The 15,906-nt window shown below is 59.0% G+C and overlaps 1 protein-coding gene across 3 annotated transcripts in view; it reads right to left on the bottom strand.

Moving 5' to 3' along the window:
* Positions 1–146: 146 nt before the first annotated feature.
* ADGRG1 (adhesion G protein-coupled receptor G1) overlaps positions 147–15,906 on the bottom strand; it is a 32,206-nt gene continuing 16,446 nt past the window's right edge. The window contains exons 2-15 of one of the 3 annotated variants that reach the window (XM_047078483.1): positions 12,236–12,514; positions 11,711–11,808; positions 10,524–10,961; positions 9,771–9,903; positions 9,050–9,197; positions 8,376–8,507; positions 7,901–8,017; positions 7,645–7,690; positions 7,299–7,402; positions 6,405–6,523; positions 4,475–4,743; positions 3,408–3,516; positions 2,740–3,008; positions 147–1,524 (exon numbers count right to left, since the gene is read on the bottom strand). In XM_047078483.1, the coding sequence (XP_046934439.1) occupies positions 1,394–1,524; positions 2,740–3,008; positions 3,408–3,516; positions 4,475–4,743; positions 6,405–6,523; positions 7,299–7,402; positions 7,645–7,690; positions 7,901–8,017; positions 8,376–8,507; positions 9,050–9,197; positions 9,771–9,903; positions 10,524–10,961; positions 11,711–11,774 (2,079 nt within the window). In that variant the 5' untranslated portion in view covers positions 11,775–11,808; positions 12,236–12,514 and the 3' untranslated portion in view covers positions 147–1,393. The remainder of the gene's footprint in view (positions 1,525–2,739; positions 3,009–3,407; positions 3,517–4,474; positions 4,744–6,404; positions 6,524–7,298; positions 7,403–7,644; positions 7,691–7,900; positions 8,018–8,375; positions 8,508–9,049; positions 9,198–9,770; positions 9,904–10,523; positions 10,962–11,710; positions 11,809–12,235; positions 12,515–15,906) is intronic. The other 2 variants (XM_047078482.1, XM_047078484.1) reach the window with 2 other exon arrangements.

Below are 15,906 nucleotides of genomic sequence, written 5' to 3'. Positions count from 1 at the left end.
TCCAGCGGTTGATTCTTTTTCACACGCAGCCTTCTTCTCTCATTCCTGTTTCCCGATCGGCCCCAGGGTGTTTGTATCAGTGACTCTTAATAGAAGCACAGAAGGAAGCTCAGAAGGAAGTGCTCCAAACTGTTTGCATTGGTTTGTTAGGTGATAACAAGAGATGATTTTTATTTTCTTCTGTGTACTCTTCTACAGTTTCCAGATTCTCTACAACAAACGTCTACTTCTTTAAATTCAAAAGACAAATGAGATAGCAGTACTTAAAAAGAAAGGCCTCCACATCTTTAAGGCGGAGATCCAGATCAAAGGCTGCCTCCTCCAGGAAGTCTTCCTGGGTCCCCAGCAAGAAACGATGGCTCTGCTAACCCCACACCTGTAGCTCCGACCCTTTAGGAGCACGTTGGGCTCTAGGCCAGGGTCACCAGGGGAAGCATGTCTCAGTCTTCTGGGGCACTGGGGCAGAAACAATTCTGCGTTGCTGTGCCCCACAGTTCTTGCCACAAGAGGGCTTCGAGAGAGGCTGAGGGCCCCTGTGAGGGATGGGCTCGGCAGTGGTGAGCAAGGGTGATGCAGCTTATAGAAAGGCCCAGATGGACAGACAGACCTGGCCCAGCCCATAATGTCTATACTCTGCCTGAGTCAAGGGCAGGCAAAAGTCCGTGCAGTAGATAGAGGTTTACAGTAGGCACCAGGCAGCTCTTGGAAACCACAACCCAAAATACAGCATTGGGCCTGGGGGCCCCCAGGGGACCCCCTGGGGCTGAGTGGAGGGCTGGAGAGGGCGGGCTGGGGAGGATGACGGAGGGCCCTGGGCTCCGAGGTAGAGGCGATGTTGCCCAGGAGGGGGCTCTCCTCCAGAGGTCTGGCTCAAAGCTCTGCCCCAACCCCACATGCCCTGAGTACCACTCTCAGGCTAAAATAACAGGACTGCCGAGCGCCCTCATGGTGATCACCAGAGACAGAACAGCTATGGCACATTTCTGTCCTGGGTGGGGGCACAGGACCAAGGTTGCCACCGGGCCTCACAGGCCCGGGACCTGACCTTCGGGCCGTGAGGGCTCCCATCGCCAGCCACGAGGGCCAGGCCCAGCGGCGGTGACTTAAGAACAGCCTTCGGCCCCCAGCGAGGACAGCAGCGGGACGGTCCCACTCCTGAGCCCCATGTGAGCTGGACCTGAGAGCCGAGCAGTCTGCAGGCCAATTCAGAAGGCCCAGCCTGGGGGTCTGGCTGCCAAGGGCAACCGTCCCCTCACTCTGAGGTCCCTGGGCCTTCTTCTCAAGTTCCCGGCTGACCCTGAAGTGTCCGGCCTGGCTGCGGGGGCGGCGGGCGGCGGTGAGGAGAGGCCGCAACTCGGTTTCCTCACACAGCTCCTGGAAGGTGGCTGGTGGCCTAGATGCGGCTGGACGAGGTGCTGCCCGAGCTGATGGGGAGCCTGGCGCTGTCCGAGCTGCTCTTCAGAGGGGAGGGCCCGCTCCGGGCCTGCAGCCGCATGGACCAGTACCAGAGGAAGATGAGGAAGCCTGTGGGCAGCAGGGGGGCACAAGGGTCAGCAGGCTGGGGGCAGCCCTGCCCTTCTCCGTCCTCCCTCCCCAGCCTACCAGCACCCATGTGATCCAGGGGAGCACCTGCTACGTGTTAGACACCGTGTGATTCCCTGGGCCCCGTCTCATGTTATTCTCACGAGATCCTTATGAGGTCAGGCCTGTTTGTTACTCTTTTGTGTCACTAATGAGGAAACTGAGGCCCAGGGAGATAAGGGGACTTGGCTGAGGCAGGAGTTAAACAGTGGTGTTCAGGTTCCAGAGCCTACCCGTTTAAGCACCTCTCGGCCAGAACAGAGGGGGGTGTGTGTGTATGTGTATGTGTCTGTCTGTCGGTCGGTCGGTCGGTCGTGGCAGGGCGGGGGATGGTAGAGGGGTGCAGGTAGAAGGGACCCTGTGGCATCAGGCCCAGGCCCTTGTGACCCAGCCCCTCTGCTCCTCTCCCTTCACCACCTCCCCACTGCTCCCTCCCCCCACTACCCTTTCGCCTCACTCCCCCTCACCATTCTTTCAACACACGACCAAATTCCAGCCTCAAGACCTTTGCTCCCTTGGCCTGGCCCACTCTCCTTAGGCCGGACCGCCTCAGCCTGTGGCATGCACACCCTTCTCTGGGCTTCTGTTACAATGTAGATCTGATTCGGCACGTCCACACTGCTAGCGGGCTTCCCACAGTGTTGATATCCACAGTGCAAGGAACACACACAGAGTAACAAGGCCCTTGATCTCTCCCCGGCTGGACCCTTCCGTTGTCTTCAGATACCTCCTACAGAGGCCTCCCTGGCCACCCTCCCCAAAGCGGCCCCCACCCCAGCCCAGATGGTCTGCCCACCACGTCACCCACTGTTACTGCCCTAGTCTCCGAGATCCCCTCAGATGGCTGCTTGGTCCATGCAAGCAGGGGGCTGCTTGGCCCCTCAGATGATTTCTTGTCATGCTTGGTCTTTCCCACCAGAGATGAGCTCCATGGAGGGAAGGCCCTGACCCAGCCAGTTCAAGGCTTAACATAGGGCCAAAACATAGTAGATACTCAATAAAGACTTGTCAACTACGGCCAGGATGCCCCCATTTTCCGCATGGGAAGACTGAGGCCCAGAGAAGTGAACCTTTCAGGTTGGGTCATATCTTCCCTGCCCAGTGCTCCACATACAGGCACCCTGCCCAGGCCAGGGGTGGGGTCTTCTCCGTGCCTACCTTGGAAGGAGGTGATGATGCTGAAGAAGTAGAGAACGACCAGCTGGAAGGTGCCAGAAGCAAAGGAGAAGAAGATCAGGGCCCAGGGCAGACCGAGGACCAGGCTGAGACCGAGCAGCGTCAGCACGTGGGGCCACTTCTGGGCGTGGGGGCGCAGCCGCAGGATCTGCACCACCATGGTGCCCAGCATGGCAGTGTTGAACAGAAACACCAGGCTGAAGAGGCCCAGGTTGGTGACGTGGCTGACCAGGGAGTCCCGGATCCAGCACCTGCGGGCGGAGATGGGAGGGCTCAGCGCACGACGGGGCCGCACCGTGCTTCCTGGGCCATGGGTGTGCGCCACGGTGATCCCCAGAGCCAGGGAGCTGTGACTGACTCACAGGGGGGGCTTATTTTCTTTTCAATTCTTTTTAATTCGTGCCTTCATCCGCTCCAACCTATATTCCCGCTCACAAAGGAAAGAAACCGAGGTGCTGCGCGAGGCCACCTGGTGAGCGATGGGCAAATCCAGGCCTGTGCTCACCCTCGCTGACCCTCCAGCCACTGCCGGGCTCCAGCAGCCCTGGCACCCAGGAGTCCCCTGCTCAGCGTCGCCCAGGCCCAGGCCGCTCTCTGGCCTCTGCACCCCAAGGCCCCTCTCCCCGCCCCCGCCGCACACAGCCACTCACATGGAAGGGTAGATGACACTCTCCGGAGTCCTGTGCACAGCCAGGATGATGGAGCCATAGTTGTTCTTGTCTACCAGTGCCACCAACGTCACCAGGAAGACGGGGAAGCCTGAGGGCAGCAGAGCATAGGGTTCCATCTCCCACCCTCCCCTGCCCTCTGGCAAGGCCTTCGGACCCTCCCCTTCCCGCCGCTCCAGTTTGGGTTTCCCACAGAGAGCCCCAGCCCTGCTTCCCCCCCACCATCCTGGGGGCCCGTGGGAGAAAGGGCCCACGCGTCCCCGCTGAGGGGCAGGACATCGCAGGGAGAGGTGGGGGACACCGGGAGGGGAGGCCTCCCAGCGCCTTCACTGGGCCTTGACCTTGTCCATGGGCTGGAGATTGAGAGCTCTCCAGAAGTGGTCTCCCACCACCAAACACCTGCATCTCGACACAGAGCCAGCTCTGAAGGAATTTTATGTAAATCAATGGAGTGAACCAAACAAGGGCCAGATGAGAAACACAAGAGGAGTGGCAATCTGGGTCAGGGACATGCGGAGGTTGGCGGGCCTGTGCAACATCCACTTGTGATGTGTCCCTGGGCCCAGGCCTGACTGAGAGGTCCGGGCTATAGGTAACTTGGGTTGTCTTAGCCAAAGACAGATGCCAGAGCTATGGGGAATCTGTTACCTGAAGCTTCAGAGGATCCACAGACAGAGCCACTTCCAGCCTGGGTGATTTAGGTGAGTGGAGGACTGGATTACAGTCCATTCACCCCCAACTGGGTGCCTTTGAGCAGTGCACAACCTGCACATCCATACGTGGTGGCTATGTCAGCAAACCCCCCTTTTAAAAGAGTGAGCAATGTGGAGAATATGTGTTTCTTGGGGCAGTGCTCACCATCTCATCTTCCTAAAGGGGACCTTAACCTGCAGCCCAGGTAAAGAACACCTGTGGGTGGGTGGGTGGGTAAAAGGAAACGGTGAGGGAGCAGTCAGAGAGGTAAGCAAAGAAGCGGAACCAGGTGCCCAGGTCTTGCCACGTAGCAGAGGCAGGTCCGGAGGGCCCACCAGCACCCTCTACCAACTTACCCCAGCCCACGATGCTCAGCTTGAGCAAGTAGCCAGGGACATAGGTGCCAAAGACCTCGACCACGAGTCGGTAGAGGTTGTAACCCTCGAGGCCCATCCAGGAGAGGCAGGCGAGCAGAGAGAAGTGCAGGAAGATGGCGCTGGCCCGGCAGCCAGCCTCGGAGCCTGCCAGGGCCACGGGCTCACTCAGCAGGAAGCTCACATCCAGCAGGAAGACAGCCAGCAGTAGGTTCATGTGCACCTTGATGGTGTAATCCCGAGTCTTCCTCCTGCGCAGGGGAGGGGGTGGGGGCAGGTCACCCTGGTGGCCAGCTTGGGAAGGTCGGGGCAGCCTTCCCAGGGCACACACATTCGCACCCTATCTCATTCCTATGGCTGCAGCTAGGTCGTCCCCACTTGACCCCGTGCACCTACCGTGTGCCCAGCAGCCACAGGCTGAGGCACCGTGTGCACCTGTAACAGCAGATTTAGCCAGACAGAGCCAGTGAGACAAATCCAGCCACGAGAGTCAACCAGAGGCTCCCAAAGTTGGAGGGGAAAGACTTTGGATTTGCTGCTGTGTTTGGAGAATCCGTGCCACCCATGTTCTGTGTCACCTGTCTGTCTGCACGATCATGCGTCTATGAGGCTGTGAATGTATGTGCGTGTGTGTGTGTGTGTGTGTGTGTGTGTGTGTGTGTGCATGTCTGCCTGTCTGTCTTCAGGTTTGCAAATGTGTGTGTGCACAGTCCAGCCCTGCTCTGATGATCCAGGGCACTGTCGGCCTTTCCTCCCCGGGTCCCCACGCCCCCAACTGTGCTCTGCCTGGCACCATCCACCACGTGTTCCAGCGGGCACAACAGAACAGCCTCGCCCACCCACCCTAACTCCAGGTACCACCTTGGGCCAGTCCCTTGCCCCTCACCCTCAGTTTGCCCATCTATGAAATGGGGGGACGGCCACTTCGCAGGGTAAAGCGTCTGGCACGCATAAAATGCTCAGGCCCTGAGGTTTCCTGTCCTTGTCCTTGGGCACTTTTTTGACTGATGAGTAGCTGCCGGGAGGCTTGTGGTCCTGCCCCCTGCCCTCCCCTGAGCCTGCCAGTTGTCCCTTGTCACCCACTGCGTGCACAGCTGTGGGCTCACATATGCACATGCATGCACACAGCTCACCCTCCCTTCCTCCCAGTCGAGAACACCCACAGGGTTTAGAGTGTCTGCCCTCTGCCAAAACGGGCCCAGGCCCTGACTGCAGGTGGACCTCAAATTAGGCCAAGCCTGGCACTGACGGTCCGGACCTGTCCACCCAGCCGGTCTGAGGATGGGCAAAGGCACTCTCCACCAAACGCTTCCCACGGGGCACCTTCTGCCTCAAGGCACCCAAGTGACGGCCGCCTCCATCGGGGGATGGGAGAGGCTTTGTCAAATTCGAATGCCTGCAGGGGTTCTGCAGAATCAGATACCTGGACCCAGCCTGCCTAGGTTTAAGGCCGCCTCTGCCACTTCCTTGCTGTGTGACCGCAGGCAAGTCATCACTTACCCTCTCTGAGCTCTCTTTCATAAGGCCCTTGTGAGACTGAAGCGATTTTGTGCTCGTAAAGCACTCAGAACAGTGTGTAGCCCGTGGGAAGCTCACCATCATATTATCATGTGCCTCCAGCAGTGACACATCTGATTATTCAAAGGCAGAAATCGAGAGTTTTACGTCACCCCTCTCGATTTTCGATGCTGGCAGAAAATGATCGTAAGTGCTAGGTCGTCCCAACACCACAGATCTGAGCAGGACGTATAGCCTCCGGGGCCAGCTGACTGCGCCTCCCAGGGCTCCTGCGACCGCAGGCACATTTTGCGGGGGGGTGTCAAGCCGGTCCCCAGGGTGGGCCTCAGGGGTGGTGGGGTCCCGGAATGAAGGTTCTCCTCCCTCCCTGTTTCCCGCCCCTGCCAGGCCCTACCTGGAGCAGAGGTAGGCGGCGATGGTGAGGACACAGGCCAGAGCGGAGATGACACAGCCCACGTAGGAGAGGAGGGTCAGGTAGTGCTTGTGTATGGCATCTACCTCCACGGAGGCGACCTGGGTCCACGACACGGGCCAGGGCTGGCCTCAGCGTCCCCAACTCGACACTGAGGGTTTGCCCCGGGGGGAGGGGTGGGCCTCAGGCGTCTATGAACCACTGCCACCCCAACCTGAGCAGAGCGTGGCCCCGTGAGTGCGTTATTCGGACGGGGGGCGGGGGGTGGGGGTGGCGGTAGGGGTCTGTACTTTTCGTTCACCACGTCCTCACAACGGTCAAGAACCCTCCACTAGGGGATCCCTTCTCCGGCCCAGCACTCCTTGTTGTTCTACAACCTTCGTCACCAGAGTGAGCCTCCCATGAGAGACTGGGCATCCCACACCCGGGAGAGCTGGAAGCCCACTCCGATCCCACAGAAGCTGGGTCCCAAGATTCTGGGAGGGTGAACCTAGGACTCAAAGCTTCTGTGCCCTCGGGAACCCTGAAGTCCGCTGTGAGGGCCTCCACAATGGGCCTCAGTATCCCCTTGAGGGCTCACTGGAAATGTACTCATGGCCCTGCCCCAGCCTGTGGAATTAGGATTCTCAGTTAGGGCCAGGGCTCTGCATTTTTATCATGCACCAACATTTGGGAATAAAGAGCAGCTTTTTTACTAACTAGCTGTGTGACCTTGGGTGAATTGCTTAACCTCTCTGAACTTAGGTTTCCTTATCTACATAATGGGACGGCGGCAGGAGGCACCTCGGGGGTTGGTGTGAGGAATGAACAACACGTATGTGCAAAGTGGCTGGCATCCAGCCCGTGGTATGGCTGCGGGGCAGGAGCACTGCTCACCATCAGCACCGCAAAGTAGGTCAGGTGGTTGCAGAGGCAGGACGTCTGCGTCTCTCTCCTGATGGTCTCACACCCCGCGTCACTCCAGCTCCCTGGGCTGCTCACTGAGGAGGGGTTCCGTGGGGCTCTCATCAAGCCCAGTCCTTTAGGACCCCACTGGACACCCCGAAACGCACGATCGCATCACTGCTCCAAGCCTTTGCAAACATCCACTCTGCCGTCATTCCTTCTTCAAAGCTCACCTTTCTCCGGGAAGCCCTCCCTGGTTAACCCCATCTTCCCCACCCTCCGAGACCCCCTTTCTCCTCCAGATGCCTGCCCAGCTCAGGGACCCCTCCACACTCACATGTCAGGTCTTCAACCCAGAATACACATTGGAGAGTCACGTTCTTCTGCCGGGACAAGAAAGGAAGAGTGGACCCCATCACAGTCTTCTCCTTTCTGGGCCAGGCTGAGGAAGTCAGCGTCAGGCCACCACCCCGTTTGCACCTGACTGTCTGGTGCCCTCAGCCAGCGGGTCATTTTGTTAAAGGTGAGTGATTCAGAAGGCAGGGCAGAAAAGGAAGGACCCTCGTGTCCTTGGTTGGTTTGCTCCCACTCACCGGCTGTGGCTGATGCTGGAAGGTGAGCGTCACAGGCTCCGAGAGGTTGGCTACTTTGGTGTTCTGCACAACGATACCCAAGACCTTCTCACCCAAGACTTGGCTAGAATTCTTGTCCTAGATATATGGGATGGGGGAAGAAAGCGGGGGGGTGGGGGGTGGTGGTGAGGCCTGAAGGCTGAGAAGAAAGGCCAAGGAATTTCCTGGTTTCTCTAGACTCCCACATGCTGCTCCGACATGCGGAGGCCCCCTCTGTAAACAATTCCTGCACGTGTAGTCATTTACACTGTAGTGAAAACAACATAATTTAGCCTTCTCCGGGGGAGACTTGCACATCACGGTCCATTTTCTGACTTTACAAGGAAAGGCTCTGACTTGCGGAGGACGGGGCCTGGCTCCACGCCTGCCTTCCACCTCCCCACCAGACAGAGACCGCTTTTCCCCAGGGGAGGGCGCGAGGATGTGGGCCCCGTACCTGGAATAGGGCTTGACTGCTGAAGTCCACCAGAAGCAGCCTCTTTTCAGCCTCCCCCCTCCGGCCTTTGGTCTTCTGGAAGAGCACGCGGGGCAGCAGCACCGAGTACTCCCGGATCTCGCTCTGTGCCTCCTGCGGACCAGAGTCCCTGCGGAGCTCAGCCGGCGGTGGGCTCCTAGGTCTCCTGGACACGCACCCCCAACACCTCCCTGGATGCTGCCACCTCCAAGCCCACCTCCTTCAGGAAGCCCTCCTGTCCTCGGCTCCAGCGCCAGCTGGGGAGCCTTGTGGTTAGAGCCCAGGGCTCCAGGGGGATTCACACAATGTCGTGCTGTCTGGGCCTCAGACGCCAGTGCTGCAGACGGCACCCCAGGTGGCAGGATGTGAGGACTCCCAGCTCCCAGCCCCTCAAGGGGCAGCCTTGAGACTGAGGCGCACCCACAGGCACGTTGGGACTGGTCTTCTGTTTACACGGGGGTGCCATACGAGCCTCTGATGCCGGCCCCCCCCACCTCTGTCCCCACCCCTGGGGAGAGTCCTCTGCCATGGGGTAGCCACTAACAGGGTATTCCCTGGGCCGGAGACCTTCCTTGTCAGCACACATCTGGCTCCCAGAGTGCTCACGCCTCCACATCTGTTTCCTGCCCCGGTCAGCCTGGCCCCTGCCTCCTGACCTCAAGCCTGGAGTGGATGTGCAGGTCCTGGAGGCTGGCTGTGGGCTGGAGCTTCCACACCGTGGCGTTGACCAGGTCCTCCTCGAAGGACAGGGTGTCCCCCGTGAACTTCACAGAGGTCAGCTTCGACTCCAGGGTCTGCAGCTGCCTAGCAGGGGGAGAAGGGGTGGAGAGGTTGACCAAGGCGGGTAGGGAGACGGAGCAAGAAGGGGAGACGAGGCAGATACACCGGAAAGAGGCAGGCAGAGGGTGGGGGGTGGGAGGGAGAGAAAACAGCCCTCTGGTGCTGGCGCAGGAGAGAGTAACCTGCGGGAGGGGGGGGCAGGGGGGCAGGGGTGGGGTGAGAGGAAGCTGGATCATCAGAGCAAACAGGAAAGGGGAGGCTATCCTGAGCACCAGGTTCCGGGCCCAGCTCTGCCTGGACTGGCCCCCTCTTGGCCATGGAGGAGCCCTGCCCACCTCTGGGCCTCAGTCTGCCAAGCTCTCAAACGGGCCCATCAGGTCTCCTTTCTTGGCGGGGAAGAGGGCTTGGGTGGCCGTCCTGGGATGACTCAGTGTGATAGTTTTGACAAAGGCTTGGCCTGAGGGCTGTATTTCCATTCCTCCAGGAAGAGGTGGAAAGATGAAGGGAATGTTCCAGCCCCAGGAGAGGCTTCCTCCATCCTGTCCCCTGCTCCAGGTCACCGTCCTGCCCACCTCCGGGTCTGGGGGCCACGCTTACTGGCTGGCAGGGGTGGACGAGGGCCTCCTCGAGGTCTTTCCGGGGTGCTTCAGAAGCTGGCTGAGCAGCTCAAGGTCTCTTTTCAGCTCACATATGTCCACCGAGGCATTGTGGGAGGCCTTCTGCGGGGGATCTGGAGCAGAGGACAGACAGACAGGCCTGAGGCTAGTGAAGGAGGTGCCACACCGCCATACTCCCATTTAACCCACACATGACTCTGAAGGCCTCCAACCCCAGTTCTACGGAGGATGAAACTGAGGCTCCAAGACGTGGGGTGGAGTCCCCCAAGGTCACCCAGAAGCCAGCCAGATGGGGGCTCTGCCACATGGAGCCTTCCCGCAACTCCAGCCCCAGCAGGGTAGGCTGGGACACAGCTACCCAGGTGTCCTTCTGCCTACACACCTGGGCCGAGAGGGCCCATCCCAGGAGGGTTCTTGGGGCGGGGGGCTTGTGTGGCCTCTGGCTCCTGACACCCGGTCCTGTCTTTCTGTTCTCTCTGCTCCCACCCTGGTCAAGCCTCATCTTCCTTCGCCTGGACCTTCCCTGCAGCCTCTGGATGGGACTTTGCCCCTCTACCTTCACCCCCTACCTTCCCACAAACTTCCTGAAGCACATCTTGGATCACACCCCTCCCCTCCTCAGACACCTTCAATGGCTCCCCAGTGCCCGGGAACAAAGCTAAGCTCTGCGACCCAGGCCACTGCCCAGACTCAAGGCCTTTGTGCAATTCCTTCTGCCTGGAGGTCGCCTTACCGTGGAAGGAGAAGGTGAAGCCAGCAGCACTGGGCAGACTGGTATTCTGGGGGCTCCACCAGGAGCTGACAGAGGTGGCGAGCAGTGGGGGACCCTGGGCCAGGCTCTCCTTCTGGTGCCGGAAGCACAGGAGTCTAGAGGCTTGGTCACTCAGCAAGAAGTCGTTCTTGCCATAGCGAAGATGAAATTTCCCAGCATGGCGGTTCCAGTAGAGGCAGAAGTGGTAGAGGCCCCTGGGGTCGGGGAAGAATCGGGAGGTCGGGAGGGCTCCCGCGAAGGGGGCGTAGATTGTGAGGGCTTCCTCGGAGTTCTTGATGGAGATGTGCAGGTCTGATGTCTGCCTGTAATGGAGGCTGCTCTTCTCTGTCTGATTCCTCTGGCCACAGAAACGGAAGTCTTCACGGGGGCTCCTGCCACGGGCACCTGAGGAGGGAAAGACTATAGACGGGACTCTCCGGCAGGGAGCAGCCAGGGGCAGAAGAGGGGGGCAGGCCTTGGGCCCAGAATACAGGATCCCGGTGCCTGGGACTCACACATGTTCCACGGGCCTATACCTCCAAGGTCTACAAAAATGTGAATGTGCCCTGCTCACAAATGATGAAAAGAACTAAAAAGTAATGATAATTTCAAAGGCGAAAACAATTTTTTAATGTTTATTTATTTATTTTGTGACAGAGCACAAGCAGGAGGAGGGGCAGAGAGAGATGGAGAGGGAGAAGATCCCATGAGGGTTCTGAGCTGTCAGCACAGAGCCTGACATGAGGCTCAAACTCACAAACTGTGAGATCATGACCTGAGCTGAAGTCAAGAGTCAGACCTTAACCAACTGAGCCACCCGGGTGTCCCAAAGGCAAAAAAAAAAAAAAAAAAGCAATAAAATACTTCCTGAGGCCATGCCTACCATAGACAGTTGTGCAAGCTGTGCACTGCACAAGGATGTTCTGGCTGCAGAAGTGAGTGGGGCCAAAACCCAATCCATGTTCCCCACCCCAAACTGTGCACTGTGGGGCTGCATCTGCCAGAAAGAAGGGGTCCCTTTTTCTGCAAGATCCCGTCCACTTGCTAAACTGTGTCTAAAGTCCCATGCCTGCCCAAAGGGGTTCGTGGATATGCTGGCAGCTGTCCCAGACATGGGGGCATTTTAATGTAAATCACAACGGTCCCACAGCGTCTCCAAGATAGCCTACCTTGAACCAGGAAGAGCAGACCCAGCAGGAGCAGTGCCGTCTGCAGTAGCACTTGGGTGGCCATCTTCCTCCCCAAAGTCACCCTGAGAAGTCACCTCCTGAAAGAGGCCAGGAGTGTTAGCCGGGGCCAGCCCCGCAAGGTGGTCGGGCCGGCCCTGCAGAGGGGAAGCCAGTGTGGCTTGGGTGGGTGTGGGATGCGAGGCGGGGAAGCAAGTGTGGATACAGCCCGTGGGCCTCGCCAGGGCTGCCAGAAGCTGAGCCTCAAGGGGCGGCCGCTGTCCAGAGCCCGGCTGAGTTCAAGTCCTGGCTCCTCCCCTCACTTGCTGCACGGCCCTGTGTAGGTCACAGAAAATGGGGCCAATAGGACTTCCCTCCAGACCCAGCAGCGAGGGGTGATCTTGGTCAGAATCTGGTGGGAAAGGCTTCCCAGGACCGCCTGGAACCACCCCCACCACCCTGCCCCTCCAGGCCTGGGGGAGATGCAGGAGAAAGGGGGCCCTCCGGCTTCTCCTCCAGGAACCTCACCGTCATCATCCCCAAGACCCAGTTCAGAGGACACCTCCTTCAGGAAGCCTTCTTCACCTCCCTCTACAGTCAGTCCTGGCCTCCTTTGCCTCCCACTACTGGCCAGGGCCTCCTCTGACTCCAGGCAGTGCCGGATGGTGTACCCGCTCCTCCGCTAGCGAGGGAGCCCCTGGTCCATCTCTACGACAGGGCCGAGGGCGCTGAGCTTGTGGGACAAAGGCAGGGCGGTTGGAGGGGTGAGGGAAATGGAGTGAAGCATCGGTGCACCCACGGCGCCCTCTGCAGGGAACAGAGGAAAAGGGTGCTTCCTGTCATGACCACCGGGGGGAGCCAGGTCCCAGCCCTCCCCCACACCCCCTCCCCCACAGCTGGAAACACCGAAGTGTTCAGTCTGACAAGGACACGCTGACAGTACGGCCCAGCTGCCCCCCCAGCTCCACCCCAGCGTGGAGTGGGCCCTCGGAATCCCCAGGATCTCTATTGGCCGAGAGCCAATCTGCCAGCCTGTGCTCTCCCGCCGCACCTCTGTGCCTGTATTAATCCTCGCTTCAACCCCGTGGAGTGGGCCCCGTTCCTGGCCCATTTCACAGACAGGGAATCTGAAGCCCAAGGGGTTAAACGACCTGGCCAAGATTACCCAGAGGCCAGGGCTTTCCTCACCCGGTCGGGACTGTGGGGCCTGGCAGGGAACCCGCACGCCTGGCACTCAGAGAGAGACGCCAGGCGGCTTGGTGCTCACCACTGCCAGCCGGCCCTGTGACTGAGCTGGGAGCTGACAGGCACAGACAGGCATCTTCATTGCATGGGTCCCTGCATATGGCTGTGGCTGCAGACACAATCATCCGTCACAAGCCAGACAAAGGGAAGCCTAAAAAACTGGGTGCACCCAAGGAGTCTAAGTTCAGGAGAAGCCAAGGGGGGCTTCCAGGATGAGGTGGCTTTCAGACAGAATATTTGAGGGTAGCATTCGAGGGACAGGTGGCCCCGGCAGGAGCTCATTGTCTCCTCCCTTGAACTAACCTGGCCCCCTGAAACTACAGCCAGGCTCCTATGTCCCACCATGCATAAGGGAACCCCAATTTTTTAGACCTTGTCAGTTCAGACCGTGTCATCATCTTGCCTTAGTGGCATCACAGGACCCCTCAGAAGAAGCATATGAGGGGCTCCCGGGTGGCTCAGTTGGTTCAGCGTCTGACTCTTGACTTGGCTCGGGTCAAGATCTTGTAGTTCGAGCCCCGCGTCTGGCTCTGTGCTGACAGCGCGGAGCCTGCTTGGGATTCTCTCTCCCTCTCTCTGCCCTTTCCCGGCTTGTGTGCAGGCGTGCGCCCTCTCTCAAAATAAATAAACTTTTTAAAAACAATGTTCTTTTTAACACATATGAAAGCGTTTTAGGGAAAGGCCACCATTACCCACGTTGTGATTTTTTAGATTTCACCTTGTGTTCTCTCTGAGCATTTTGCCTCCTTTCGAAACTGCCTCCTGTCACCTCAGGCCAGCAGGAGGAAACCCAGCCTCCAGAGACAGCAGCATGTCCGGACCCCCTTCTTTTCTGCCAGCCCCTGTTGCTGTCTACCTCTGATCCCTGATCCAAACGTCACCTCCTCCAGGCAGCCCCCCTCACAGTGGCCACGGCTCTATACTTGTGAACTCGTAGCTGACGGATCCCTTGCGAATTTGGTCCAAATCTCCATGTTATGGTATTCGGATTCAAGGCCCAGAGAGGGCTGATGGCTTCCTGACATGACCCAGCAAGCAAGGATGGGGCTCGCCAAAATCCATGTCTCTCTTTGGCCGGCTGACTGTTCAGAGTGAGCTCCCGCTACTGGTAGACGAGGGCCCAGGACAGCGCAGAATCATCCACATTGCATCAACCCTCCCAGATTGAGCTTCAAGAGCAAAAAGGCCAAGACGAAGAAGAGAACTTCTAGTCACTGGAGGGGCATGAGCGAGGCCGCACCCCCACGAGCACCATGGAAGGGACTCACTCACAGATACAGGCCCAGCTGCACGACCCTGACACTTCCAGGCTCGTCTCCACTCCATCTTAGCCGTTTCAACAGCCACTCCAAAGTGGACAACGTTGTCCCCACGGACATTTTGGGGATTTGAGTGGGAGGGTCTGCCTGGCTTCCTTTAACCCACTCTCAGGCAGCGGAGAGGACTCTGGAGCCAGACTGTCTGCGTTCGACTTCCAGTTTTCCTGCTCACTTGCTGTGTGCCCTCGGGCTACTTACTCTCCCTCTCTGGGCCTCCTGCAAATGAACTGATGCTTGTAAAGGACTTAGAACAGGACCCTGCATGTGGTAGGCGCCATGGGTGTCAGATAAATAACTCTGTGTGCTTTCTGACCAGCTAACGCCTGACCCTAAGTCAACCCCCGGCCTTCCTCCCACCCCCCCCTCCCTCCATGCCCCCTGCCTTGTGGCCCTGGCCAGCTCAGCCTCCAGAGCACCTTGACAGGAAATTCTTAGAGCGTGAAACTTCCCATCCGGGAGTGCAATGGGGACACTGAAACCCCACCCTTGTAGCCTGGACCCGAGGCTGTTCACAGAACAGACGATAGGAGACAGGAGAGTGGGACTGGGGACAATGAGAAGATTCCAGCCCCTACCTGGAAGGGGGAGGGCACTGCCCAGCTTGTTCACTTAGCACCTTCCCATCCCCACTTCACGCAACAGAGAACCCCGCCCACTGCCCATCTCATCACACCCTCCTCCCTCGCTCCCCCCGCTGCCCATGGGCAGGGGGGCTCCCCACCGTCTGCCCCCTGTACACACACCCGCCACCCCACGCAGCCCACATCAGCATCCTCGACGGGGGCCACACTCTCCCAGCACCTCCCGTGGGGCTGCAGAATGCCCTAGTCACCACCCTGGGTGCCCCCCACTTGGCTCAGCCTGGAGGGAGGGATCCTGTGCTTTGGAGGCTGAACCCCAGACTCAGCAACCAGCGGCCCCTACGTGGACCTCTACACAGACCATGTGGACAGAACCTCGTCCCTGGCCTTGGGAGCTGTGGACCGGCAGAGCGGGACCGAGTTTGGCCACCAAGTACTCCTCAAACCAACCATCGGCCCGCAGGCAAGACCCCCGTGAAACCTCACGCAGCACTGGGCCAGGACTGGGGAGCCGAGGGGGGCTATCCCAGCAGCAGCACCACGCCGATCTCTGCGGTGGGGTCACCTGCGCTGTCACGTGAAATCCCGAGCCGCTGTGTCAGATTGGTCCTACCGTTTGGCCATTCTACAGACCAGGAAACTGAGGCTAGGGAAGGGCCGTCCGGTCCAAGGTCACTCCAGGTGGAGCCAAGATACAGGCCTGGGTCTCACTCTGGAGGGCTCCTCGCAGAAGTGGTACGGGCAGAGGTCCTAGAGATACATGCTCCCCTGGCTTTGGGAGATCCCCCCCCCCTTCAAAAAAGGAGAGAAAAATGAGGGGGGTGGCCAAGACCACCGGCAGTGCAGACAATTCCAGCCTGGGAGAGGGGGTTTGGGGGCCAAACCTCAGGAGAGACCTCCCCCCCCTCTGGAGCAGCTGCCCTTGACTTCAGGCCTTCCGTAAACACACGCAGAGAACAGAACGGTCCAGCCCAGCTTAACACAATGGGTTAGCATCACAGGGTCCCCAAGGTCCCCAAGGACACTAGTGGAGGGTGGCCACGGCTCGTCTAAG

This window comes from Lynx rufus, unplaced genomic scaffold, assembly GCF_022079265.1.
Source record: "Lynx rufus isolate CCGP_SWC_20201006 ecotype Redwood Valley unplaced genomic scaffold, mLynRuf1.p SCAF_16, whole genome shotgun sequence".
Taxonomy (NCBI): Eukaryota; Metazoa; Chordata; class Mammalia; order Carnivora; family Felidae; genus Lynx; species Lynx rufus.
The sequence above is the reverse complement of the archived record's forward strand: the minus strand, read 5'-3'. Positions and strand labels throughout refer to the sequence as shown.